Here is a 27,117-nt window from a genome sequence, read left to right as displayed (position 1 = left end):
GAGTGAAAAATGTAGCATGTGGTGAGAAAAAGTAATGGTTTACCTACAGTACGTAATAACTGCATTCCAATCTATCAGATTTTATTATGTTATGGTCTATATTAGTAAGTATGTCATTTAACAAAAGGTAGCTATATAAACTCCACATTGTTTTTGGCCAAAAGCAAGTGGTTTCTCAAGGCACGAACAGTTCACTTCGGCACTATATGAAGCGAATTGGAAGTAATGTCATAAATAATAATGTATTAATATACAACTTGAATATCAAATTTCACTGTTAGTTTTCTTGGCTTGTAAAATATGTTTAGCTTACATCCATTTTCGTGATAATCCAAACTTTCAACATACGAGTATCAGTCTCCTAGATTTTCGTAAAAAAACTATAAAGATGATCCTAAATCTTCCAAATACGTACAGATAACGATCACTAAAATTCATAACTGACTGCCCTAATATGCTGGTAGCTGGTAGCATGTGGGTCTGAGAACATGCTGGCCCTAATTGATATATCACATGACCACCTTTCCATTCCAAAAAATATCACAGATTTCAAAATGGCGGCAGAGGTTCGTGATCTACTTTTCACATTCTTCTGTTGCCAATATGTGAAACCACCACCGTTTGTAATATCATTAACTATTTTTACGATTCAACAGTTTATTTGATGTATTGCTATAACATACCACAGCCCTTCTCCCACCAACTTTTACCCCTCCCCCTCCGTTTCTTATGGCGCTCAGCCACTATAATTTTGCACATACACATATTTCACATCCTCTATTAGGCGCACTATGTCTTATCCCGCAACTCGATTCATCCATTTGGACCCTTTACTTGTCAGACATACACGCCATTGAGAATGTATGGGCAATTGTAAAACTAAGGTTGGGGAAAACCAAAATTACTACGAAGATGCAATTCATCGCAAATATCATAAAACTGACAGCGCAATAAAGATATCAAAAACTAGTGTCATAAGCTTCTGCAAAACATGCCAATGAAGCTATGCAAGCGACATATTAACTTGTAATACAGCTTATAATAAAAGACTAGAGACGTACGAAATATCGGTACCGGTGATATCAGCCACTTTTGGGAGTATCGGTATTGGCAAAAGGACACCAAAATTATCGATACATTTTCCAAACTATTTTCAATTTGTTTAATATTAACAGTGACACTTATATTTCATCCGTTTCTTTTAGACTTTTAGATCCCACCCTGCCCTCCTCCTGCGGGCGCCCACTGTCATGATAGCAGATCTGTAATTTGAATACTAAACGAGACACATGTTTCGATTAAGAAGAAAATGCTATGGAAGAAACCAACAAGACGCTCACTTTATCATTATTTTCTCCTACTTACTGGTTAAAAACAATTAGTTCTAAAGTTAATAAATAATTTTATCGTTTCTGACTTCACCTGAATAACCCTCTTATTTTTTTATAGTACACACAGCAACACCTGGTTCAGCACGCATAATTTTGTAAACAATAAAAATTTGTAATGGTAGTATCAGTTTGCATTATATGTATGTAATAGAGACAAATAAATACAATGTTAACTATCAAAGTACCGTACATTATCACTCTAAATATCAATCACTGATTCTCAGAATTAAGTTTACACTATATAAGTATTTGCTACTTTTAGTTCATTTTATGTGAGCTGGATTAAATTTAGAGGAAATATATATTTTGTGTGGAACCTAATATGAAATTCTGCTTTTTGTTTTTGTATGTCAAATTTTAGCCTTATATCTAACATAACCTATTACAATGTTGGCCATTTTATTATTCTGAAAATTTCTGATAATATATACGAAATGTATCCAAAAGTATCGGTACATCCCTATAGAAGACCCGGGGAAACTTTACAATACATATTCTATGTGCGCATTGATAAGTAGGACCGCTTTACAAGGGTATAGTAGGCAGAGTAGGAATAATTACAGTCGGGTTAGCTTATGGTTAGGGCAGGTTGGACTCATTTTGTTAAAATTAATCGAGTATTAATTTCTCTTTTATAAGGATACCAACTGGAGCGGGCACTGTAAAGTTCACCCAAGACTTTTTTTCAAGGCAAATAACTTTAACCTAATAATTTTCACACCTCTGTATTTACAAGTAGAATGTATGATACAAGGAAAAAGCACTGTACTGTCTCTGGATCTAATTTATGTACATGCATGTCTTGTGTAAAATAGTAAAGTAAATAATAACGAAGAATTAAAAGAAAAATTAACGCCAACTGCGTTGAAATCCTCCATACAGAAAGGATTGTGAAGAGTATTAAGAATCAAGGTGTTTTTACTTTTTTTTCTTCAAAAGTGTCACTAACCTGTAATTTTCCGACGTACAAGCCAGTACTAAGAGGCCACGGTGAATGTAGTAATTGCAATGAATTTGACAGAACTGATCGTTTAGAGTGATAGTACGTGACAGAAACAAGTGAAATAAACCATGGGAGTTAGGTCGAAAAAATATGCATTAAAATGATAAACATAAGAAACAAGTAAAATGAAAACACAAGACAGGTTAGGTAAGTCAAAGTGTTTTAAATAAAATTTTACTGCAAAAATATCAGCTACATCCGGTCCAGCGCCTTAATCTTCTGTGCTAATCCCCTGCCTTCGTTCACTCAGGCTCTTGCTCTCCCCGATGGGTTTTGTACAAGCATCCTACTAGTAAGAGCCGACAATAGCATTTTAGGAACTTTGAGTTTAATTTCGTCCAGAAAACGCTTTATTTAAACCTATATTTCTGTCCCTCTAAACTAAACCTACATATAGGAATGGAACGTTGCTTTAAAAATAGTCTTTGAATGTAGTAAAAATAGAGTTTATTAAAGAAACAGACATGTGCAGTCATCTTCTATTGCTAAACGAATCCCATTTTCAATCTGCATTATTTTCCAAAACGATACACAGAAAAAGTGAAAGAATGTAATTTTTGACGCCTAATGTCAATTGAAAATACAACGTTGCCAGTTCAGCAGACTAGTCAAAGAAAACGTAAAGCCATACAAAAATTAAATACTAAACGTGCACATTGTTGTGTGAGAGAACCTAGAACACCTCCAATCGATTCCCCACCAACTCTTTACTGTGAGTATGGCGAGTGATTATGATAACTCCAGAAATATTTGTCTCTGCAACTGACCCTCACTTCCCTGTGTTAATCTCGAAAAATATATATGGAAACACAATACAGCATCTCTACTAAAATTACTCTTTCCCATGCCCTGCACGGAAAACATATTCTAAGGAACACATTTCTGCAGGCAGTAGAATTACACATAAGCAAATACAGCTGAATTGCATGTTCATAAGTGTAAAATCATTGTAAGTGCTTTACGACAGACAAAATACGCGAGTGACTATAAAAGATGGCCGTATTACGTAATATTTTCAAACAGTGGAGGATTTCTGCAGTGCACAAGAGCTATATTTTATGTTTACAGGTGTAGCGTTAGTAGCGCGTGAAACCATTACAAGCGAGGGTTAAGAGCTGTATCGTCGGACCAATTTTAGGAAATTTACTGGTCAATTGGAGAATTCATTTAAGTTCGTGAGGAACAATGAATGAAAGTCAGGTAAGGGGAACAGTAAAAATTAAGAAAGTGGTTGTTTTATTTTGTAAGCAACACTGTATGTGGAAGCGGGTGGACTATTCTGCGGAGAGGTATACTTGTTGGCGTGAAAGGCAATCTGCAAATGGCGCGTGTATGTCAAGGGTGTGACATATCATTTATGAGTTATATAGAACTCTACAAAAATAACAAGCAAAAATTGTTAAAATTTTGCGAAAGACACGGTATGCTAAACAGGTGTGTGATAAACGAATTGTAAATACATAAAATAAAAGAGGCATCGCCAAAAAACTGTTTTACACAATTTTCTTCTTGCAAGTTTACAAGCCTGTCAGATTTCAAGGTAAGTGACTTCTAACTCAACGGCAATGCAATTCTACACAGTGTACAGAAGCTGAATCTTATGCTTACAAGTGAAGCGATATCAGTATGAAACCATGACAACTGCTATTGATATTAATATGATTGTCAGAAATCACGTTTTCACTACCCTTGTTATGCGCATACCCACCGTCGATGACGCGCCTGCTTCCTTCAGAGACACCCCGTCGCAATCGCACAGGTCCACAGTTTTCTCCTGTCCTAACTCGGTTAGATAGAACTCGTGCTTTTCAGTGGCCACCTAGCAGCTTTATGTGTGCTTTCGAATGTGGATTTTATGTCCTAACCTAAAGTAAGGTAATGTAACATAACGTAATTTAATCCAACCAAATATAACCGAATACAGTACATTTTGGTACTTTTGTCGATTTTCAAATTGGTCCGGCGATCAGTAGTAGTGCCACAAACGCTGTAACAACTCCTATCACTGCGAAAACCCACATGTTGTCACTGCCTTTGCTTACGTGTATACCCAACATCCCTGACGCGGCAGTTCACTTCGAACGCACCCTACTCGCGCCCTCCAGCTTTATCCGACCCCGAGTCGAACAGGAATTGTGCTTTTTACTGGCCACCTAGCACTTTTCTTTATCACTGCATATTTTATGACATGTCCGAACGCTATATTTATATGCAAATCGTGAAACAAATTGATCGCAAATTATTTCAGGTGATTCCACTGACATTCATCTATACTGTGGGGTATCGTCATATAAGCCAGCGTTAACTTTTGAATGACAATAAGAAAATTGATGAATTAATTTTTTTTAACAAATACCTCCAGCGGTGTGCCTAAACTTGACCTGCAAACTGTTTCAACATTAAATATACTACAGTGAGGTTATTAGTAAAACATTTGTGCATGTACAAAAGTAGTTTACAAGCTAAATTGTTGTAAATAGTTCCTCATTGTTATACAAATTTCTCGATCTTCGTTAAACAATGGGCGCTCAGTAATTTGGCTTATGCTACTTACCTACTTTAATTTCAAATATTTCACGGCGAATATTTACTTCAATAAGTGGTTACAACTTAGTACACATTTCTTCAGGTATTTTATCTTATTAAAATTAAAACAAAGTGTATGTATCATTCACCTTACATGTTTTAATTATTCTTTAAAGTATCAAACGATGTTTCACGAGTTGTCTAAAACGTAAATTACACATAGAATTCAATAATTCACATAACAAATAACACATTTTCATCCATCAACTCCTAGTGCTGACTAGATAAATAAACTTCAGTGTGAATATGAAACATGCAGTGTAGCCAGATTCTCACTGGTAAAAAGACCCCTCTAACTAATGTCATATATCCCTCATTTTGTAAAAATATCCTTACATTTAGTATGAATAAATATCACATAGAAACGTGGACGCGGCATAAGTCCTAAACGGCAGAAGTCCTAAAAGGCACAAGACCTAAACGGCATTAGACCTAAAATGCACAAGTCCTAAAAATTATTTCGCGGCACAAGTCCTAAATGGCAGAAGTCCTAAAAGGCACAAGTCCTAAAAGGCACAAGTCCTAAAAATCAGATCGCTGCACAAGTCCTAAACGGCAGAAGTCCTAAAAGGCAGAAGTTCTATACTGCAGAAGTCAAGTCTTAAAATTCTCTTGTGGCGCTACCATCGCGTCCGTAAGAAGAATACTGTCAATCTGTTAATCAAAGTTTTAGATATACTGTTTCATAATACAGAACCTTAGTTCTTACAAGTTATTTGTATAAATACATATTCTATCGTTCTTAAATAATAAATAAATGAAGCCTATTGTCCTTTCTTGCTCTTTCCATGAAATATTTCTATGTTGACAAAATTTTAACTTCCTACCAAATGTAATTCCCAGATCTTTCATAATGTCTGTTTTTCTCTATTTCGACACCATTGACCTCATATTAGTAACATAATATTGTGTTTTAGTTACGTACGTCATAAATTTTGCTTTCCTTATGTTGTTTTGAAGTAAATTATTTTTACACATATATTTCTTGTACAGAAGTCTTTATGTAGCAAATAATTGTCATTCTCGTAATTAACTACTCCTTACTCGCTATCATTATTAATAATAATTTTAATGTTACTAACATAGTTGTTACCGTTGGAATTAAACACGTTCATATTGGTATTGTGGCAACTACTTACTACTGAAATGCTTTATCGAATATTTAAGTCTGTAGTTTGTAGCAGAGTGGGCATAGAAGTTAATGGCTTATAGCCCATAGTGCATCACTGAAATTTTAGAGGATCTTTGAAAAGAACTTAATTGAAATTAATGAGAAAGATATATTTAAAATAAATTTAATACAAGAACATCACGTTTAATCAATTCCGCAACCATGGTTGGGGAAGGGATATATTAAAGTACGAACCATTGAAATAGTGCAGAAGCAATAGCTGAGTTTTTTATAAATACATACACACACACACACACACACATATATATATATATATATATATATATATATATATATATATATATATATATATATATATATATATATATATATATATATATATGAAAGTATACTAGAATGTAACTAACAAGATTAGAAATGAAAGAATGTAACTATATATATATATATAAATGAAAGTAGCTATATTTGTAACTTAACAACACTTGAACCACCAAACTGATCTCGACAAAAACTTTCAACATAGATGAGGTTCGGGCCTGAGATGGTTTTATCAATTCACTTTGAAGGTGCAACGTGTAGGAAGGAAGTGCGGATATATATTAAAAATTATCGATCTTAGTGTCGAACCCATAGTTTTCGGGGTTGCTGAGAGGAACAGTGACATTTCCGATGAAGCTTAAATTCTAATTCAGCATTGCAACTTGGGGAAAGGAGAGGAAGATGTATAAAATGATCGAAAATGACCGCAATAAGTGTCGAATTGTAGTGCCTATAATTAGTGTGCAATTAAAACAGTTATCGTGGGATATGAAAAGAACACGAGAAGCTGACTTCCAATACGAGGCCGAAACGTGTAAGTAGCTAGTAATGAAATTTAATGCATAAATGATAGATTCACTTTTAAAACAGTTCTAGGAAATATATCCCAAGGCTTATCTTATGCCTGGCGTGTTATTTCAAATTATTTTGCTAATATGATAATCGTTGTTAGTCAAACAAAATATATATTATTTTAAACTCTGTTAAACTAACTATTGTGACACACAGAGTTTGATCCTGGTTTAGCAGATACGCAGTAGTGACCAACAGATTCCCTTTTGTTGTATGTATACCTTATGTAAATAAACAATCATCATCATTATATATTTTCTCTTTTATTCCATTTTGCAATTGTTAAATAAGATTAACAAAAGGTTGTAAGAACTAATAGCGTTATATTAACAAAGGTTCACCAAGTAGTTTATAAAAAAATTTCGTCCTTATTTGTAATGGAATTGCAGGGGCTTATCGCCCAGCCTTGTTAGGAAGAAGAAACATATACAGTTTATTGCATTGCAGATAGCATACCCTACAGGGAAATTAAATTATAGGTCACACTCTATCACTGTACTACCACACCAAACTAGTAATATTCCAAGACAAGAACCATTGTCTTGTTCTACAAATAACACTAGACTAGTAAGTGATAACACAATACGCGTACAGAAACCAATACATAGTCATTCAGAAAGTAGCCAGCAAGTTATTCTTTAGGGTCTTGATTTTTACAAACTAAAACAAATCAAAAGTTTCTTTCAAGATTATGAAAGAATTAATAACACATAGATACATACGTATTTCAGAAGTACTTATTATTATTATTATTATTATTATTATTATTATTATTAGTAGTAGTAGTAGTAGTAGTAGTAGTAGTAGTAGTAGTAGTAGTAGTAGTATAGTAGTAGTATAGTAGTAGTAGTAGTAGTAGTAGTAGTAGAAGAAGAAGAAGAAGAAGAAGAAGTATATTTCATATATGCTACATTTCTGAGACTTGAGTCTTGATAGTACGTGAAGTTAAAATCAAAGGTTATGTTACGGACGGCAAATGATGGCTTAACACCAAAAACACATCCCTGGCCGGGACCAGGGGTTAGTCTGTTTTATGTTTATTAAACGGGTTTAATAATCACAGCAAATGAAAAATGTCTATAATAGAATGTGAAAGAATACAGTTTTAAAAGAATTAAACTACGTCAACATGTTAAAATAATTAAAAGAACCTAATTAATCACCCACTCTGTACTCTCGTTTGCTTAACTGGATGAACCGAGGCCTCAAGGAAAACAGTTTTCTGCCCAAATCTCATAAGCAGTGGGATATTTTAATATTATATAAATTGACCCTCCTTCCCCTTAGAAGTGTAATTTTCAAGACGTTGAAACATATAGTATTTTATTACTTTTAGTTAAAAGTTCAAGTACCGAGTTTCACGCATCTAACTTAAACAAATCCTTCCTTAATTTATTTAAATATTTTCTGAGTAAGTAATGGGGAATTCGAACATTAAAAAAGTGCTCCCTTTGGTCCTTCCCTTTTATGTGTTCAATTTTCAGTTTTTATAACAGGAAAGTTTATATGCCAAGTTTCATTTTATTAGCTTTAGAAACTTGCGAGATAGACTACCCTTTAAAAAAATCTTGCCCCACCCTTTTTACGATACTTATTTCCCAAAATTCTTTCTTATGTCCTACTTTCATAAGAAAATTATATTTTATAATTAAAATTTAACTACTCTACTTGTAGTAGTATGCCCAAAAAATCACTCATCTTTACTCTTTTATATAAGAGTACAGAAGATAAAAATACAGTCAAACAAATGGACTTCCATGAACAGTTTCCGATTTCTTATAACTAACTTATTCGTACATTTCCCACAAGCTGTGGTTTTAAATTTACGCTCTGTCAAGGTCCAAGTTTCAAAAAGGAACTAACTGGAAATATAATATATTATGTATTTATGTACATGGGGTACATATAAATTTATTGTCTTATTGAAGCTTTCGTAATCTGGAAATCAACTTTTGATTTGCTTTTAATATATAAAAGCCTGCTCCCCTAGAAAAATTTGCAGGCTACACCCCTAAATGACTATGCAGTAATTTCTGCAAAAATGGCAAAGGACCTAAAATTTAGGTCTAGTGTCTATATTTTTAAGACTTGTGCCCTAAACGAACTTATGAATGTCACCCACTGTATTGCATAATAAATGTTCTTTGTTCAATTTTAAATTTACTGCGTTCTTTATGTATACAGTTGGCATTTAATGTTCACTCGTGAAATGTCTCGTGAGCTTTTGTCCTAATTAAGTAAACTTTCGTGGATTTTTGTCCTACTCTTAATAAAATACGCTCCGCACAGTATATATTGCAATTCTGAATGTTTGCTTGGTTTCAGAAGTCTGGTAAAATGTGCTTTTTAATTTTTTTTTATTTTTTATTTATTATTTTTGTTTTAGGAATTTGTCTTGAGATTCTCGTATCTCCATTCGAAAGAAACGAATTTCTTAACTAATTATGTAATTAATTCTTAGAATGAAATAGGTTGTATTATGTAATTCGTGTATAAGTGCAGAACAGATAGTGATATTAATAATCTTAGTAGTACAAATATATCTGTTACTGTTGGAATTAGCTACGTTCGTAACATTATTGCCAACTAGTTGCTGCATAGTCCCAATTTTGAGCGGTGGTGGCAAATTTCAGAACTAAACTATAGAAACTATGTACGGGGGGGGGGGGACACTGAACCCGGACCGTACATACCAAAAGTGCGTAACTCTTTGAATAATATATTTTTTGTTTTGTCTGCACCAGGGATATATTGAAATCGAATTTTCCATATTTATAAATAGCATGATAGAACAATACTCCCCATAATTTTAATAAAAATTATTCCATTTTGATACAATGTGTACTTACTTTCTTTAAGGCATTCAACTTATACGTGTTATGTGCTCTGATTTTGAATATGGTGTATATTTTTCCTGTGAGTTTTAATCATTTTCACTGGTTTTTCAGATGATAAATAATGAAGAAGTGAATTTAGCTTCCATCAAATTAAATCCCCTAAAATTTCTTTTAAATTCTGCGATTGTTATGAAACATGAAATTTACTAGTACCATTTTATGATACTCTTGTTTTGGATTGGAGCCGCTATGAATCAGTGGTAGAGCATTCATTTCTCATTTCTCATCATCACCGCCTCCCTTAGCCTCGGTGTGTAAACGTAGGACGTTAAACTATAAATTTCATTTCATTTGTTTTGGATTGAAATTAAGCAAAGGAAATTCTCTTATCTTGCCAAAGCATGTTATATAATTTTAGTTTATTTACTTATTTATTTATTTCCCAATTTTTATAAGACATTGTGTGTTTTCTTTCAGATCTTCTAGTGATGTCTATTATTATTGGTTGGCATCACACCCTAGATTTAAGATAGTGCTTTACGGTCTTGTTCTTTTTTTTTTTTTTTTTTTAACAATATTAAATCAGAGCGTGAGTTACCTGGGTTAATTATCCCTCCTGATGGTTGGGTTTTAAATTCGTGAACGGTATAGTGATAAAAATCTTCTATTGAATATATGGCTTTATCTTATATTCTATTGTATGAGATTGTATTTACTGCCTTCAGTGTATCAAACATATGAGCAAATTGCACCTTGCAACAGAACAATGAGAAAATATTAACCAGATGATTACACATTGTCTGGATATTTTCACAATAATACCATCAACTAGGTTCAGAGGAGATTCAAGGATATAAGCTAGTATCACCTATATAAATAATAGTAATAATATGTTGCTTCCGCTAACTATTCGAACATATGCATATCATATGTTTTTCAGTAGTAAGCAAAAAAAGTAGAACTGCACTGTTCCATATGTGCATAAGAAAGTTACATGCAATATAGGTGAAAGGCTATATCCAATGAATATTTCTGCTTGCATGTAGACAGTATAGACAGTACATTTTATGCAGATACTTTAACAAGTAAATGCTGTTACATCCACAAGGCTCTACGGGATACATACAACTTATTTCTAGGATATTCTATGTATATCAATGGCAAGTTGCTTAAATGTTCACTTCACAGTCTGAGTTTGATTGGAATTGAATCAGCGTTACCTCATGGTTCACAAGAAGCATGAATGATCTTACAGCCACAATGGTAAAAGGAGCATTTGCGGTTTCGGTTTTGAAAATCGCTTTTGCAATTTTCGTTTGGAAACCGCTTTTGTATTTTTTGTTTTGAATACCGCTTTTGCAGTTTCGGTTTTGAAAAACGTTTTTGAGATGTCGGTTTTGAAAACCGCATTTTCGGTTTTCAGAAACCGGTTTTCTCTAAAACCGAAACCGCAAATGTCACAAAAATTCGACAGCACTAGTAGCTACAATTACTTGTTGGTTGTATAGTGTAGAATTTGGCGCAGACTGGTACGCCATAACATGGACTTTATTTCTTCGTCTGAGTTGGCAGCACTGAGTTAGCAGAAGAATTTTGTTACTTTTCATGATTACTGCTGTCATGATTGTATTTGTTCATTGATAAATAGTTAAGGAAATCATTACCTAATGTCTCTGCTTCGGTCAATATTTCTTTTTCGGCATGTAAATTCTCCCAATATCAGATGGTGTTCCGAGTTCAAAAAGATAGATTTTGATAAGTTGGTCAAAAACAAAAAAGTCGTAGTATTTATGAAAGGTGTACCGGAGGAGCCCAGGTGTGGATTTAGCAATGCTGTAGTCCAAGTACTGAGAATGCATGGAGTTGAGTATGATGCACATGATGTTTTGAAGGACGATACTTTGAGGCAAGGTTAGTTATACGGAAATAGCAAAATCAAAAGACGTTAATGATCATGATTCCATGTTCTATTACGGAAAGGCCCGCAAGCAACTACAGAATTTTGGTGAAGGGCATATATATGCTAGGGGGACACAAGTTACTGAAAATTTTAGAGATTGTTTTGGAACGTGGGGGCCAATACAAAGTTAACCTAACGTTACCTGAAGTGACAAAAAAATACAGAAAATATACCAAGAAAGAAATTTTAACTCAAACAATTCTGACTGCTCGCGTCCAATACCGCTCCACGTGAATAATGGGTTAACTGCTGTATCGGCGGACCAATTGTAGGAAATTTATTCGGTCAATTGGAGAATTTATTTAAGTTTGTGAGAAAGAATGAGTGAGGGGAATAGTAAAAGTTAAGAAAGTGGTTGTATTTGTTGGCTGTTTTTGATGTAAGCGCCACTGCATGTGGAGGCGGATAGACTACGAAAGGCCGTGTCGAAATAGATTGTAAAATGGGCATTTATTCCGAAGTTGGTCGTCCGGCCAGTTTTTGGCTAAAAACGTAATAATTGGTTCCTTTTTGTACCAAAGTTTAATATTTAATTCAGATAGTATTGCCGGAGAGTTAGAACCCCGCAGGGCACATTGTTTTCTGTTTATTAAAGCTAAATGGGGAATGGGACCTGTGTTTTAGAACCTTGCAGCCCTCTTGGTTATGTTACCGTTACATTGAAAAGTATAACTTTCTCCACGTTTGTTTACACTTATTTGCGTACCGCATTTTCTACAATTTAGATTTATTAAGCCATGACTTTTACTTAGTTTTAATAGACTTTCCTGATTATCACCAGCCATGTTTACAAAACAAATGCTCATTAAATTCCCATAATCCTACCATCAAGTAACCTTGCTCCAAGTAGTTCCATGTTTAGAACCGTTTATATAAGAAAATAAACAACTGTCGCTCTCCTTATACATTATCAAGCACACAAACTAGCAAATTATTCATTTCTTCCCGGTAAATTTTCAAAATTTTGTTAGAAACGGACGACCAACTTTGGAACTTAACTCGTAAAATGTACAGAAAAATTTGGGCGTCTTTAATTTGTCCATTTCTTGTGGAGAACCGAACCTAATGATCCCCTACGAGACTACCCGTTTCTATTACTACTACTTATATTGTGGATCCGTATAGTGACACTCTACACCTAATCGAACGTAAGATAAGGGTTGTCTTATTACCCGATTTTAGCGGGTACGACCCGATTTTCAGGTCCTATATTCGTACCCCGCTCAATCATGTGTTAATCACGACAAACCACACGCTTTTTTGTTTGTGTTTTGTTGCACTTTAATTTTTATGCATACATCCGGACACCGTATTAATACGCAGATCTTAAAAGAATTATAATTTTTAAACTGGTTATGATAGCCTTCTTGAATTTTATCTGTGCACTGTAAGATATTTTCATGTCGTCCAGCGTAAATCATTTAGGAAGCAATAAGAAGGAAATTAGTGAAAGAATTACAATTTTTCAACAATTATTTTGAGTGATGCGCGAAAATTAAACCTGTACGAATAAATGTTCTAGTAAACTGCATTATGATTTGATATAATTTAATAAATGTAAGCGAGAAAGTTTAGTTCGGTAGGGTGCACTTTTTATTTCATTTCTTTTTAAATACTAATTTAAATAAGTTTTACGGATATTATTATTTAGATAGTAAAGATTAGTATTCATACTTAATCTAATCTAGTATTTCTGTATGCTCCCTGTGTCTAAGAGCTTCGCTTGTTTAGATTAAGTGAAAAGGACAGTATAAATATTTGGTGCGAAAGAAATTGGAGGAAAAGAAAAACTTAAAAGGTCGATAAAAAATTTAATAGTTCCATTACGCTTTTGAAGAATCTGATTAACAGAGGTTCTGGTTGCTCAATGACAGAGCACTCCTCTGGTGCGTGATATTCCTGGTTCAGTCCCAGTCCGCGCAAATTGAACTTTGTGGTGGAGCAAGGACGTATTCTTTCATCCTCCAGAAAAAGAAAGATATTAAAATGCTAAGATGGCATTTAGAATCTCCCCCAACTTGTTCCATGGCTTCGAGTACCTTGTTTTTGTCTAACTTGTGATAAAGGCAGAAAACAACAAGCCCTGCAGGGCTTCTAACCCCCTTCGCTTGGTGTCGCTCGCTCAGCTATATTTAGTGAAGTAACACTGGCGATCTTATATGTGCAAGATTGGGGGATAAACTAAAAGCTACCCAAATGGTTTTAATCTATGTAAATTCCAGAATTTGGATGTGAGATTATCATTCCTAGTATTGCCTACATATGTGTTACTGAGGGGCGCGGACAAAATCCAAGCTAAATTCTGGCAAGGCGGACAAAATCCAAGGAACAGTATAATGTGCGTAGCTGTGGTATGTGCCTGTGAACACCCTAATTAAATTGTACATTTGTTTCTTTCTTCAATTGTCATGCATTCTAAAGTTTTATCTGTAATTCTTCAATTTATTGAAATAACATCTCATTTACTTTTTAAAGAACTGAAAATCCAATAGAACATGTAAGATTGTCACAGTAAGAGTGCAGATGAGCTTTAATTACTTATCACATCCATATGAAAGTATGTAAAAGTATTATACACAGTGTTTTGAAACAAATAATTTTGATACACTGATCAAATTTTCGTCAGAAATGATCAATATGTGAAATATGTACGGTAGTTGTAGAATGCTGAGTTTTTCTTTTTGTATTCTCGTGTTTCGCCTATATATTCTAAATAAGTGAAATATAGATGTATCTATCAAGATCAAAATGTGAATATGGTAATGGTAGAATGCTGAGTATTTTTTTTACTCGTTGCCATCCACCATTTATTATATTTGAATGCTATTGAAGTGTATATTTTTAATAATGTAATAATATGCGTGAATTAAATAATGTAAAAGTGTTATCTAGGAAATCGAAATGTGAAAATTTGTCTAGACCAACTAAATGAAAATGTATATATTATTGGTTATTTTCAAAAGTGTAACTGATGTAAATACTTTGAGGGTAGAGAAGTTTTTTTTTTTTTTTTTTTTTTTTTTTTTTTTGGTATCTAAATTATATCTTTTTAATTTTATTTCTACTTTAATTCTCAATGAATAGAATAGAATTACGTAAGTATACTCTTTTTAAGACTGGGCTGCTTTGCTGTTATTTGTTATCTCTGATTTAGCAAGTCAGTGCTTTTATTTTCTGGTTATTTATGTGAATATACTCTTTTCAGTCAAAATATTTCTGATCACCCTAAATTGGATCCACCTGGGCATGTCCTAGCAGTAGCCAGAATATTTTATGAATAATCTGCATCTGCACTCTTGCTGTGTCAATCTTACATATTTTATTGGATTTTCAGTTCTTCAAAAGTAAATGAAATGTTATTTCAATAAATTGAAGAATTACAGATAAAACTTTAGAATGCATGACAATTGAAGAAAGAAACAAACATACAATTTAATTAGGGTGTTCACAGGCACATACCACAGCTACGCATATGATACTGTTACTTGGATTTTGTCCGTCTTACCAGAATTTAGCTTGGATTTTGTCCTACACTCGTTACTAATCACTTTCCTTGAGGTCTCAAAGATTGAAAGAAGGATCATAAGAAGACATTACACTTTCAATATTATTGTCTCAGTATTATTGACAATCGAATACTGCTGGTTACTTTTCTGGCATTGACCCTACGGTATCCATAATATTCTCTCTCCAATACAAACAGTCCTCAGTACCAAAATAGATCAAAATTATTGATAACTATTTTTTTAAATTATTATTAGTAGTAGTACCATAAAATACGTAAAAATACAGCAACGAACTATAATGAAAATTATGGTTCCCTCAAGCAAAGTAAATAAATAAAAACTGACCAGATAACAATTTAATTGGTGTCAGTGTGTATAGGTAGTCCCACAGCTATAGCTAATGTACGAATTGACAGGGGATGTCAAGTATTTTCCCTTGGAGATGATTTTCATCCCTGGCAGGATAGCTTGTCTCCCTCCTCCAGAATTGTTTCGAATAGTTAAAGACATAGGAACAGGGAAACAGTTATTTTGTGTAGAAAACTAAAAAAATCAATTTTTATTTCAGTTAAAACGGTTTATGAAACATCTCGCTTCTCAACCTTTCCTGTAGTTGTTAAAATTGCACGGTTTTGATTCTTGGAATATTTAGCTATTCAAACGGAAGTTTTTTAAAGAATAAGCTAAAGAGACTCGAATGGGGATGGCAAGGTCACAAAATGTTTGGATCCGGAGAGTCATTCTTGGATGCCACGTCAGTGTTACATTCAATCAAACGAGTGAATTAGTTTCACCTAGAAGCATGAAACATTTATATATTTGTAATACGAAGAATATAACAATAATACGTACAAAAATACTTGACATTAGAACACACGCATATATATATATATATATATATATATATATATATATATATATATATATATATATATATATATATATATATATATATATATATATATATATATAATATACCGTACTGATCGGTCATGATATTTTATATTTTACTCATTGTTATCCATACAGGTGTTGACTTATATATTCTTAATTTATTTTCACTTATACCTTAAGCTCGGAGCAAAGCAAAGCAAGTAAATTTATTATCTTAATAAATTAAAATGTCATACTTGATCAATGCTGGTCTGTATACTTACTTTTGGGCCACTCTGTATATATACAGGCGCGGATCTAAGCGGAGGGCTATATAACCCCCCTCCCCCCTTGACGCTCAGGTATGCACTGGGTAAAATGGTCTTGAATCCTACTTTCTTTACGCTAGATAAAGCGGCAAACTATGGTTTAGTCCCTCCCGTGACCATATCCTGGATCCGCGGCTATATATATATCGAGAGAGAGAGATGGCTGGGTCTGTATATAAGTGAAATTCATCTCCATGGGAAAAATGTTCAGTTCGCATACTGGTTTTGGTAGGTTTTCATACGGCTCTACAAACCACATTAACTTTTTCTTTCCATCGCAATCATTGTTAATTTCACCACCTTCCGCACTAAAAACATCTTCACTGGTACCAGACATGTCCGTAATCTAAAAAACAAACAACTGAAATGAAATACCATCACTTTCCAGTGGTATTGGCAGTAATATCCACGCACTTATACTTACTTCGACAGGGTTGGCTGGTTTAAACCAAGGTATTTTTGAAGCAGCTTAAAAAAAATGTTTTAACCCCCCTCCCCCCCCAAAAAAAGAACGAAAAATACTTTAAATTGTGTGAACTTCATCGTGACGTGTCCACATATCAAACAATCTGCATTAGTTTCATCTACTTTTCACCTTTTAATCAAGGTGTCCCATGTTCAACTCTCGGTCGAACCACAACCATTCTTTTAAGTGTAAACCAAGTAGCGATTCGGATGTCACTTTAAGCGAAAGTCTTCTCCTTAACCTCAGTATTACATAAAGATGTTAAGCCTAAACATACGAAACGACACCAAATTGTATATTTCTGCTTGGCTGAATGTCTGTTTCATAAAGAAACGAAGGTTGCTCAAATATTGATGGAAATTGGCAAAATTTATCGGCTGTCTACGTAACTTCCAACATTAGTTTTGATTTTATTAAAGGATATCTACATACCAAGCAATAATGGGATTTTCTCAATGGCTAAGGCGGGAGTTTCGCGATGTATATATATATAATGGTTTCACTTGTGCAAGTGTTTATCTTTTTGTCCTGAAAAGACTCTTGACGATTATATTACAAGTATGTGAAGATTAGTAGAACGTATTTTTATCAAGAATGCGTCGTGGGTGAGTTGGCAGACTCATCGTATTTGTGGCCAATTAGTGCCGGTGTCGAGTCCAAATGAAGAACAGTTTCTCTCGGATGTAAGCTGAAAAGCGATTTGGATTCCGCTTTAAGCTATGTGACTCCTTCCAGTAACCCCGTTGTTGCATTATGTAATATAAATACATAGGATAAATTATTTAAACAAAAAAGAAAAAAAGATGTTTGGTTCTTTTCGAAAATAAGAAAAACATGGTTTTTGCCAACCCTGGTTCTAGAACACTGGTCCCCTTCTGCGTTGAGTTGTAATAAAGATAGAAAACAACGTGCCCTGTGGGACTTCTAACCCGCCTTCACTTGCTATCGCTCGCTCGGCAATACTGTGTAAATTAAGTTCTAAGCTTTGATACAGAAAGGTACCAACCTGGCTACTAACGTATATGGGGGACCTGCTTGCTAGATCTTTCCCACTTACTTCAATAATATTGTCGATATTCCCCACCAGATAATAGTATTAACCCTTTTAAATTCTTGCCTTTTTCAGCGTTTTTCTTGAGTCTCAAATAAGCAGCGACAGTGTCATCCCTATTTACCCTAGGATCATACTTCATACCTCGTTTTTCTCAGAATGGAACGACGGTATTACTTACATGTCCCTGTGATGTACCAGAAGGGAATTATTTGAGCGAAAATCGGGATTTTTTTGCCAAAAAAAAAAAACTTTAGTTTGCGACCCCTGAGGCTCTACCGGGTCTGCGCACAAACCTCCAAAAATTTGGAAAAATACTACGCAGTGTACTAATTACTTGTGACAAATTCGAATTTCCTGTCTTGAATAGTAAGGGCGAAACAATTTTTTACCCATGTTGAGAGAGCATCAAAAAACGCTCAAAAATTCCCTAAAATGCACCTTACAAATTTAAAAAAAATTCTGACACGTCCCTAATGACCGTAGAATTATGATTCATACGTCGTTTTGTTCAGAATGGAGTAGCTTTTTAGATGGTATCACCCGCATGTCCCTCGGACATCCCTAAGAAGGGAAAAATTGAGGAAAATAGGGATTTTTGCTGAAAAATCACTTTTTTTCCGGTTTGGAGCCCTCTGGCACGGCCCTGGGTAAACATAGAGATCCAGAAATCAGTTTCAAAAATACTACGTGGTGTACTAATTGATTGTGCCAAATACCAATCTCCTATCTTCAATACTAAGGGCGGGAGAAATATTTTCCTCTTCTGCGAATATTTCCGAAATTTCCCAAGGATACTATACAAACTTCAAAAATTTCCTGACACGTCCCTAATTATCGTAGGATGGTGATACATACGTCGTTCCCTTTGGAATAGAGTAGGGGTTTAGAGGGTATCACCCGCATGTCCCTAGGACGTTCCTAAGGAGGTTACAAGTGAGAAAATAGGGATTTTTGCAGAAAAAATCCCTTTTCCCCGTTTTGGGGCCCTCTGGCGCGGCCCTGGGTTAACGTAGAGATCTGGAAGTCACTTTAAAAAATATTACTTATGGTACTAATTACTTGTGCCAAATACCAATCTTCTATCTTCAATACTAAGGGCGGGAAAAGTATTTTCCTTTTCTGCGAATATTTCCGAAATTTCCCAAGAACTTCAAAAATTTCCTGACACGTCCCTAATTATCGTAGGATGATGATTCATACGTCGTTCTCTTCAGAATCGAGTAGGTTTTCAGAAAGTACCACTCAAATGTCCCTATCATGTAGCCGAGCGGAGCAAGAATCGCGAAAGTGGGATTTTTGGTCAAAAAAATCCCTTTTTTACCCTTTTGTCCCTCTGAACCCCCCTTCTTTAGTTGATGACGTCATACCCCCCTATGTTCTGACGCTCGGGAGCGTATAGACCCTTCCAAGGCTTTCTTGAATGCCTCCTGTCTTGGAAAATTAAAAAAAAACGGAACTAAATAGCATTCTTAACCGAAAAAACTTAAAAGGGTTAATGGTTAGGTTTCAAGGTTTATAGATTATCTCATGTCATTCGATCAATATCGTGATAAAAGAGGAAATAGTGAGAGAGTCTGCAATTGACCTACAATGTTAAAACAGAAAACTGCTACTGTTAGCCGAAAACCGTGACGCACGGTAGTTTTCTCAGTTTCTGGCAGGTGACCTGCCAGTAATGATAGAATACGTTATTTATGATAATGATTACATACGAGGTGTTTCAAAACAAGACCGACAACGTTTGGGAGGTGATTCCTGACGCCAAGATAAGACTAAAAGTATAGACCAACCTGGGTGCACAAATATTTCCTTACGGAGTTAAAGGCTGCCGAAAACACGGAAAAGTGAACTTTAAAGACCCATAGCTCCAAAACTATGGGACCTATCGATGTCGAGTTAAGACTTCACTTAGAAACGAATATGTACCCTATCCAAGTTTCAGAATCCGCAACAATTTTTATAGTAGTAGTTGGTGAGTACTTCAAAGTATGTGCCCATAGCCTGACTTCCTCTATGCAAATTGTTGCGTGAATACTACAGAATTCTGGAACATGTGTTTTTCAATAGTTCACTAGTTCCTATTAAAGTCTTGGCCCGATTACGGTAGGTTCCATAGTTCTGGAGCTAGATACCTTTTAAGTTCATTTTTTCATGTTTTCGGAAGCCTGTAACTCCAAGAGGAAGCAATTGTGCACCTAGATTGATCTATACTTTTCTCTTATCTTGGTTTCAGGAATCACCTCCTAAACGTTGTCGGTGTTGTTTTGAAACACCCTGTAAAATTCTTTAAGAGATTTAGATTTATTAGAGGTGAGAAGAAGACTGGTAGTGTTATCATATTATGAAACTTGACGTTACGCCACTGTGATATTCCTTTGTTATATATGTTATTAAAACTATTCCGCAGCTTAAAACATACTCCAAGTATCGTTGTAATTTTCTGAATTAAACGTGTTATAATTACCTACAAATCACAACAATACATTATGTTTTGATTTATATCTATGACGATAGAAATAAGCATACATTTTTCAACATGAATCTGCTTGTGAGAGCACATTAGCGTAGTGTCCGATCGCTTACCCCTGGTGCGAGGGCTCCCTGGGCTATGAGCTTGTGAACAACACCATGTCAGTTTTTCTCATGGTTCTGTTTCCTTCCAGTTTCTTATTCTACGAATTCTTTCATAATCATTTATTATCAGAAGGAATGTGTTTTGAATACATGAGGAAACCAAAAGAATATCAGTATTTATAAGTCAATCCATCCGTCGTCCGTCCAGGATAGGCTACCAGTTGGTAATGTGGTCGTGTGGAATATAAAAATGAATGATAAAGCTCTGTTGAGAATATGTACCAAACTGCTCATACACTTGAGAGGAAAAAGCAATAAGTACTCTTTACACTTTGCAAATCTGGACAAATCATTTACAATGTGTACGTTTCTTTCTCTTTCTTGACCTGAAAATATAAAGCAGTAATGAATATTGTAGAAGAGTTTGTAAGAAACTTAAAATATCACATACACAGTCGCATGTGCTGTTTAACTTATCAACTTATAGAAGTGAATTTAACGTAAGTAGTAGCGACGAAGTAAATTCGTTTTAATGCTATCAGGTTCAAGATAACCACTTGGCTAACTTACAGTGTAATATATGCATTGCGAAAATGCAAATTCCATGAAGTAAGTTAATAAGTTTTACGGTACATGGACTCAACAAGTAAGAGTTGAATTTGAAAATATATATATTTGGGTGGTCCTTAAAAGCTAACTTTTAAATTTTACCCTCTTATTTTGATCTACTATTTAGAAAAAGATTTCCTTAAAATTTTCAGATTTTTAAGAAAATGTTTTAGGGGTCGCTACCATGTTTTGAAATTTCAAAACATAATCGAGTTTTTTTTTTTTTTTTAAATGAAATTTCTATTAAAATTAATCACACTGGTAAACACGAAAATGACATTGATTATCAATGAAGTTACTAAAATGGGACAGTACATTACCCTCTACTTTCATCTCAACCAATCATCACCCACCCATGAAACGCACAGGTCGCATGCCTACGGAGGTGGAGTACAAAGGAATGGCGTAAACATCAAAATAGCACCTATTAACGAATATTTTGTTATTTAAATAAGTCCCGGGCGCAAAAACATAAGTACGCACGCATGCAAAATACAGGTTGGCCTGTTCAATTTCGTAATACTTTACAGCCTGCAATAATTCGAACATAACCTTTAATTCTGTGTTTCAGTATATTTTACTCTGTAATTCTGTTTAAATTAAAGCCGTACAAGAATAGTGAGGCATAGACCAATGAAGATGTATGCTCAGTATTGTGCTCCTTGCGACACAGGGAAAATTTTCTTTCAAAAGTTGAACGTTGGCATTCTTGTTTTAAACAATGGCAAATTTTCAATATTGTCAACAAAGGTTAATAACAATAAATACACCGCCCTATAAGGAAGTAATTATTAACGTCGGGAATGATTGGATGGTCACACCAGCGTTCATGTTGAAACAGAAGTGTTTCATGTTCAGAATTACTCCGCTTTGTATTGGTATACCGGCCCGACGTGAGAGTTCAGTTCCGTTAGCTACTGTACTTTGAAGAGTATGTAGTTGTGTGTGTGTGTGTTTTAAGAAAAATGTTCTCTTCTACATTATTCCTACAGACAATTTATTAAATTGTTTGCAAAAACATATTATTCCAGTGTACAGTAATTTGTTAAAGTCTACTTTATCTCATTACTTTAGCCTAGTTTAGTATACTAAAGTTTATCAAAAGATAAGTTATCAGCCCAAGAGAGTTGTATGCTTTAGGACAAAAGTGCATTGACTATTTTGTTAAGTAAGTGAGTTTAGAATTATTTCATGCTGTTTGGTGTTTGGACTTTGAGATATTTAAGAATGGCAAGTAGTAGTAAAAAGACCATTGCAACGAGAATATCTACAAATATTTCGCTTGTTGGTCAAATTTCCACATCACTGAATGATACAAAGTTACCATTTAAAAAATAAGTTCTTAGAACTAAATTTAAATATAAGGGGCTCAGCTCACTGTGCTGCTAGTGATATGATTTAGATTTTGGAAAAGGCTAATATTCCTACAAGATAATAATAATAATAATAATAATAATAAACGTGGTTGATAAAATTGAAAATCTGTTCAAGGAGTGGCAGAAGCCGAAAAGGAACAAAGAAAACAAAGCCAAGCGCTCAGAAGTTTGAAGAAGAAAGATGATTGGAAGGTGGCTCTGGACGATCTTTTTGATATTGTCCACGCTAATGCTCTCAATATGATGAAAATAAAAGAATGTGAAGATCTTCTGATCGCTCAGAGACAAAAAGGACAACCCGGTAAAATGGGAAATATTTATATGAAATTTGTAAAGAAAGAAGCAAATTCAAGAGGGAGAAAAGCACGTTTGGAAAAAAATGAGAGTGTGAAGAAGAAAATAAAAGATTACTTTTTGAACGAACGTCAATTCCTCCAGATACACGTGAACAAAACAGTTCAACGGAAAGTGAATGTAGTTCGATACATGAAGAAGTGGTTTTATCTTGTGGTCCACCTCCAAAGAAAAGAGGTAGAATGAATATTTTAGACAGTAACGTAGCTGCAAACCTTGATGCAGCAAAGTTAAGTGATAGAAAAGTAGCTGTTGTTTTGACTAGTACACTAAAAAGTGTGGGATGCGACCCTTCCGAGTACAATGTGAACAGATCTTCTATTCGCCGTTTTAGAATCAAAAGCAGAGAAAAGAGAGCTCAAGACTTAAAGAGTAAATTTTCAGCTAGTGTCCGTTTGACTGTTCACTGGGACGGAAAATTCTTAGATCTTTCAGGTAGTGAAACGGTTGATAGATTAGCAATTATTGTTTCAGGAAACGGCATTGAGCAGTTACTAGGTGTTCCAAAACTGCAATCAAGAACAGGGGAAGCAATAGTTTGTGCTGTTAATGAAACATTGAAATCCTGGAGATTACAGACCAAGTGAAATGTATGTTTTGATACATCAGCAAATGTTGGGTTACGTAGTGGAGCATGTGTCCTAGAGCAAAAGATGAAAAAAAAGAAATGCTTTATTTAGCTTGCCGACATCATATCCTCGAAATTATGCTTGAGAAGTTGTTAGTAAGTAAATTGGAGCTTCAGCAGGGCCTATCTTGCTGTTTAAACGATTTAAGGGCTTGTGGAACTCGATTGACCACAGTAATTTCAAACCCGCCACATCTGACCAATCATAAAAATGTTACGAACAGTGCATCAAATATTATTGAGTTTGCTTAAAAAAAAAAAAAAAAAAGGAGTTTCAACCACGAGAAGATTACAAAGAAGTTTTAGAGCTCCAGGGTGAGTGCATCGAACACGATGGATGGCAAAGGCAATTTATTCGCTAAAGATATACTTTAGAAATCAGTTCAAACTTTCCAAACAAAAAGAAACAGAAATTCTTAACATTTGCTCATTTATTGTGAAACTTTACGTTAACAGTTGGTTTCAAGCACCATCTGCTTATACTGCCCCCAGAAATGACTCGCAACTTTTCAGAAATTTAAAGGAATATGAAGGTGTCAATGAGGAAATTTCAAAGTGTGTAATGAAAGAGTTTCTCCGACACTTGTGGTACCTATCAGAAGATCTTGTTTCGCTTGCTTTATTGATGATGATGTTCCTCAGGAAACCAAAAGGAAAATTTTGGATGCTTCCTCAGGAAACTAAAAGGAAAATTTTGGATGCTTTAAAAAATTCAGACAATGACGAACCATTGAAACGTGTCCAAATTGATTTTGATGTCATTCTTACAAAGAACTTGGAAGATTTTGTATCCAGTAACACCATGAGGTTTATCAAAATCCTGGATCTACCATCAGAAGTTTTGCAAAGAGATGTAACTGCCTGGAAAGACAACGAATCCTACAAGAAAAGCAAGGCAGTAGCTAGTTCACTTAAAGTTATTAATGACGTAGCTAAACGTGGAGTTGCACTGATGGAAGGGTACAGCAAACTTCATACAAAAGAACAACAAAAGCAGTATTTACTCTAAGCAATTCAGGAGCAAGTATCCGGATTCGATGAAATCAACTTTGATGTCTTAAGATGAAGTAAAAACTCAGTGTATTTTATTAACAGTTTTTTTTTTATTAAAAATATATAGTAGCAATGTATTTTGCATGTTTATTAAATATAACTTCTCTTGTAACTAAATTTTATTATTAATTGATTCCTAGTTTTTTAATAAAAACTTCAGAAGGTGGTAGCGACCGCTAAAAATTAGTTTAAAAATAAAAAAACTAACTCTTTTTTATGTGATATATCAAAATGGCAGGGTGCTCCAAAGAATATTGGGAAAACAATTTTTTTTTTTTTTTTCACTTATTTAAGGACCACCCTAATAGGGTTTATAGTGTCTTGCCTCTCACCGGTATTATTCAATATGGCAAAGGGATGGTGTATATGGCTTGCAGATGATACGCCTCTGGTTGTGGAGTCTGAACCGAAAGTTAACATGTTAGGATTCGTGAGATAAAGCTTTGAAGAATATGAAACGCTGAAAGACAAAAGCAGTGGTGGTTGGAACGGAATTGTCTGTATCAATTATAAAAGTAAAATAAAATAAGTAATATTATTGGAGGAAATGTAAAATATGAACGAAAAACTAAAGTAAGGATAAGAGTAGAAACTTGTAGAGAAAGGAATTAGCATTTTTGTAGATATCCGGATTAGGAGATACATAAAAAAAAAAAAAAAAAAAAAGTGTTCTTGTGGAATGTTGTACTCTACGAAACAGAAAAATATGTGGGAATAGAGATAAATTAGAAAGAAGACCAATATTACATACGAGAAAGTGATTAGGGGGTTATTTCAGAAATTGGATTTTAAAGGACGTAATCAAAATAAAAGTAGAAAGAGTACAGGGGCACAGTGGTTAGTGGTAGGGCGCTTCCTCTGATGCGTGAGAATCCCTGGTTCGGCTATGTTGCGAACAAACATCATGTGCGTAAGTTTTCTCGGGGTTCTCTCGTTTTCTCCCACCTTCTTCATTCCATCGTTATCATCCGTCTTATCACCATATCGCTTAGCATCGGAGCAATGGGATGTTACACTAAAGACTAAGAAAAGAGTGCAATGGATGAACTCCGCTATATACAATAATTATTACATAAAAAAGTGCTTATTTGTTCTGTTTATACATATTCCTGGGCATTGCCATCATATAGGGCCTTAAGCCCGTCATTTAAGAGGAATGACGTCCCTTGGCGAGCAGACAGTCCGGGGAGGGAAGGAAGCGACTTGAAACTTTTATAATTGGGTAACTTCCCAGCATTTGCTTGGTGTGAATTAGAAAAGCTCAGAAAGATCTCACTCAGAATGACTGAACTGAGAAAACTTTTACATCTCTTCGACGGAGTGTCTCCACCGGGAATCGAATTCGAGACCGCTCGCACCAAAGGCGAGATCGTTAGCAACCACACTTCCCAAAAGAAAGGGGTCATGAAAGAAGATCATAGAGCGTATTAATTTTTAACTAACTTAAGAATCTGCAAATAATAGTAGGGTATTAATGATGATTTATAATGGGGTATACGTATAAGAAAGAACTTCTTATTCTGTATTTTCAACACGTATGCAGTTGGAACAGTAAAATAAATTTTCCATGCAACTAATTAGAACAACCATAAACAATAATATCATATTAGACCTACTGTTGGTTGGTACCATTAAAGATATTCGGGAGCCGCATAAAAATAAATAAAATAGTGGTGCTTAATTATTAAAACTTTAAGGGTTTATGTTCTTCTTTATAGGTATTAAAGAATACACAAGTTGGCCTACTATTCCTCAAATTTTCATCGGCGGACAGTTCGTTGGCGGTTGTGATATAATATTGCAACTACACCAGAATGGTGACTTGGTTAAAGAATTAGAAAAAGTTGGAATAAAATCAGCGCTTGCGGGACCTAAAGATGATGGAAGATTAGGTGGTAAATACAATTAGTGTTTGAAGAACATTGTATGTAGTTTTGTATTTTTAATGTTAAATAGAAGACTATTAACTGTTTTCTTCGTCTTCTGTAGAAAATGGCAGCATATTTCTTTTTCAAGTGCTCTTTTTGGCCGTTGTATATGAGGATCAATAAATGACTTCGTCGTAGTGCCTTTGTCAACCCATTTCGTATTTTATTTTTCATTGAAATGACTTGTGTAATTCAGTGATTCAACAGAATAAATAAAATTCTCCAGTTGTGTTTGACTTTTGATGGTGTAATAATTCCAGTACGCAAGCGAGGGATTTTTTTTTTTTTTTTTTTAAATAAATGATTCTATGTGTAGAATGTAAGTTCTATTAGATTCTGAATTGCGAGGCTTAATAAATAAATAATATAAAACGTTTGAAGCTGTCGAATTATGTAGTAAAAGTTTCTTCATTATTTGCCATATACAAACTTTTCTTTGAGAATGAGAAACTGCAGCGGTCAACCTAATAGCATTATAATTATAGTAAGCATCTCGTGAAAATTACCTCCAGCAAAAAGAGGGCAGCTTTTTTTTTATATATAGATGTCAGAGGGAGGGTCATAAAT

At 34.5% G+C, this 27,117-nt stretch overlaps 2 protein-coding genes across 3 annotated transcripts in view; one reads left to right on the top strand and one right to left on the bottom strand.

Annotated features, from left to right (window-relative positions):
* LOC145695173 (uncharacterized) overlaps positions 1-5,235 on the bottom strand; it is a 53,663-nt gene extending 48,428 nt beyond the window's left edge. Inside the window, exon 1 of one of the 2 annotated variants that reach the window (XM_081772133.1) lies at positions 4,949-5,235. The gene's annotated coding sequence lies outside the window, so the exon portion shown is untranslated. The remainder of the gene's footprint in view (positions 1-4,948) is intronic. The other variant, XM_081772134.1, reaches the window with a different exon arrangement.
* Positions 5,236-11,413: 6,178 nt separating this feature from the next.
* Positions 11,414-26,779, top strand: LOC145695172 (putative monothiol glutaredoxin ycf64-like). The gene is made up of 2 exons (XM_081772132.1): positions 11,414-11,751; positions 26,341-26,779. The coding sequence occupies exons 1-2, from the start codon at positions 11,508-11,510 to the stop codon at positions 26,529-26,531; spliced, it is 435 nt and encodes a 144-aa protein (XP_081628258.1). The 5' UTR covers positions 11,414-11,507; the 3' UTR covers positions 26,532-26,779.
* Positions 26,780-27,117: the final 338 nt, after the last annotated feature.

Source organism: Thermobia domestica, chromosome 9 (assembly GCF_964235325.1).
Source record: "Thermobia domestica chromosome 9, izTheDome1.hap1.1, whole genome shotgun sequence".
Taxonomy (NCBI): Eukaryota; Metazoa; Arthropoda; class Insecta; order Zygentoma; family Lepismatidae; genus Thermobia; species Thermobia domestica.
The sequence above is the reverse complement of the archived record's forward strand: the minus strand, read 5'-3'. Positions and strand labels throughout refer to the sequence as shown.

What these genes read in the sequence shown, in the direction of transcription:
- LOC145695172 (XM_081772132.1), top strand. Translation starts at nt 11,508, where the DNA reads ATGTCTCTGCTTCGGTCAATATTTCTTTTTCGGCATGTAAATTCTCCC. An exon ending in GGACGATACTTTGAGGCAAG is followed by an intron (nt 11,752 to 26,340) that starts GTTAGTTATACG and finishes TCTTCTTTATAG; the next exon opens with GTATTAAAGAATACACAAGT.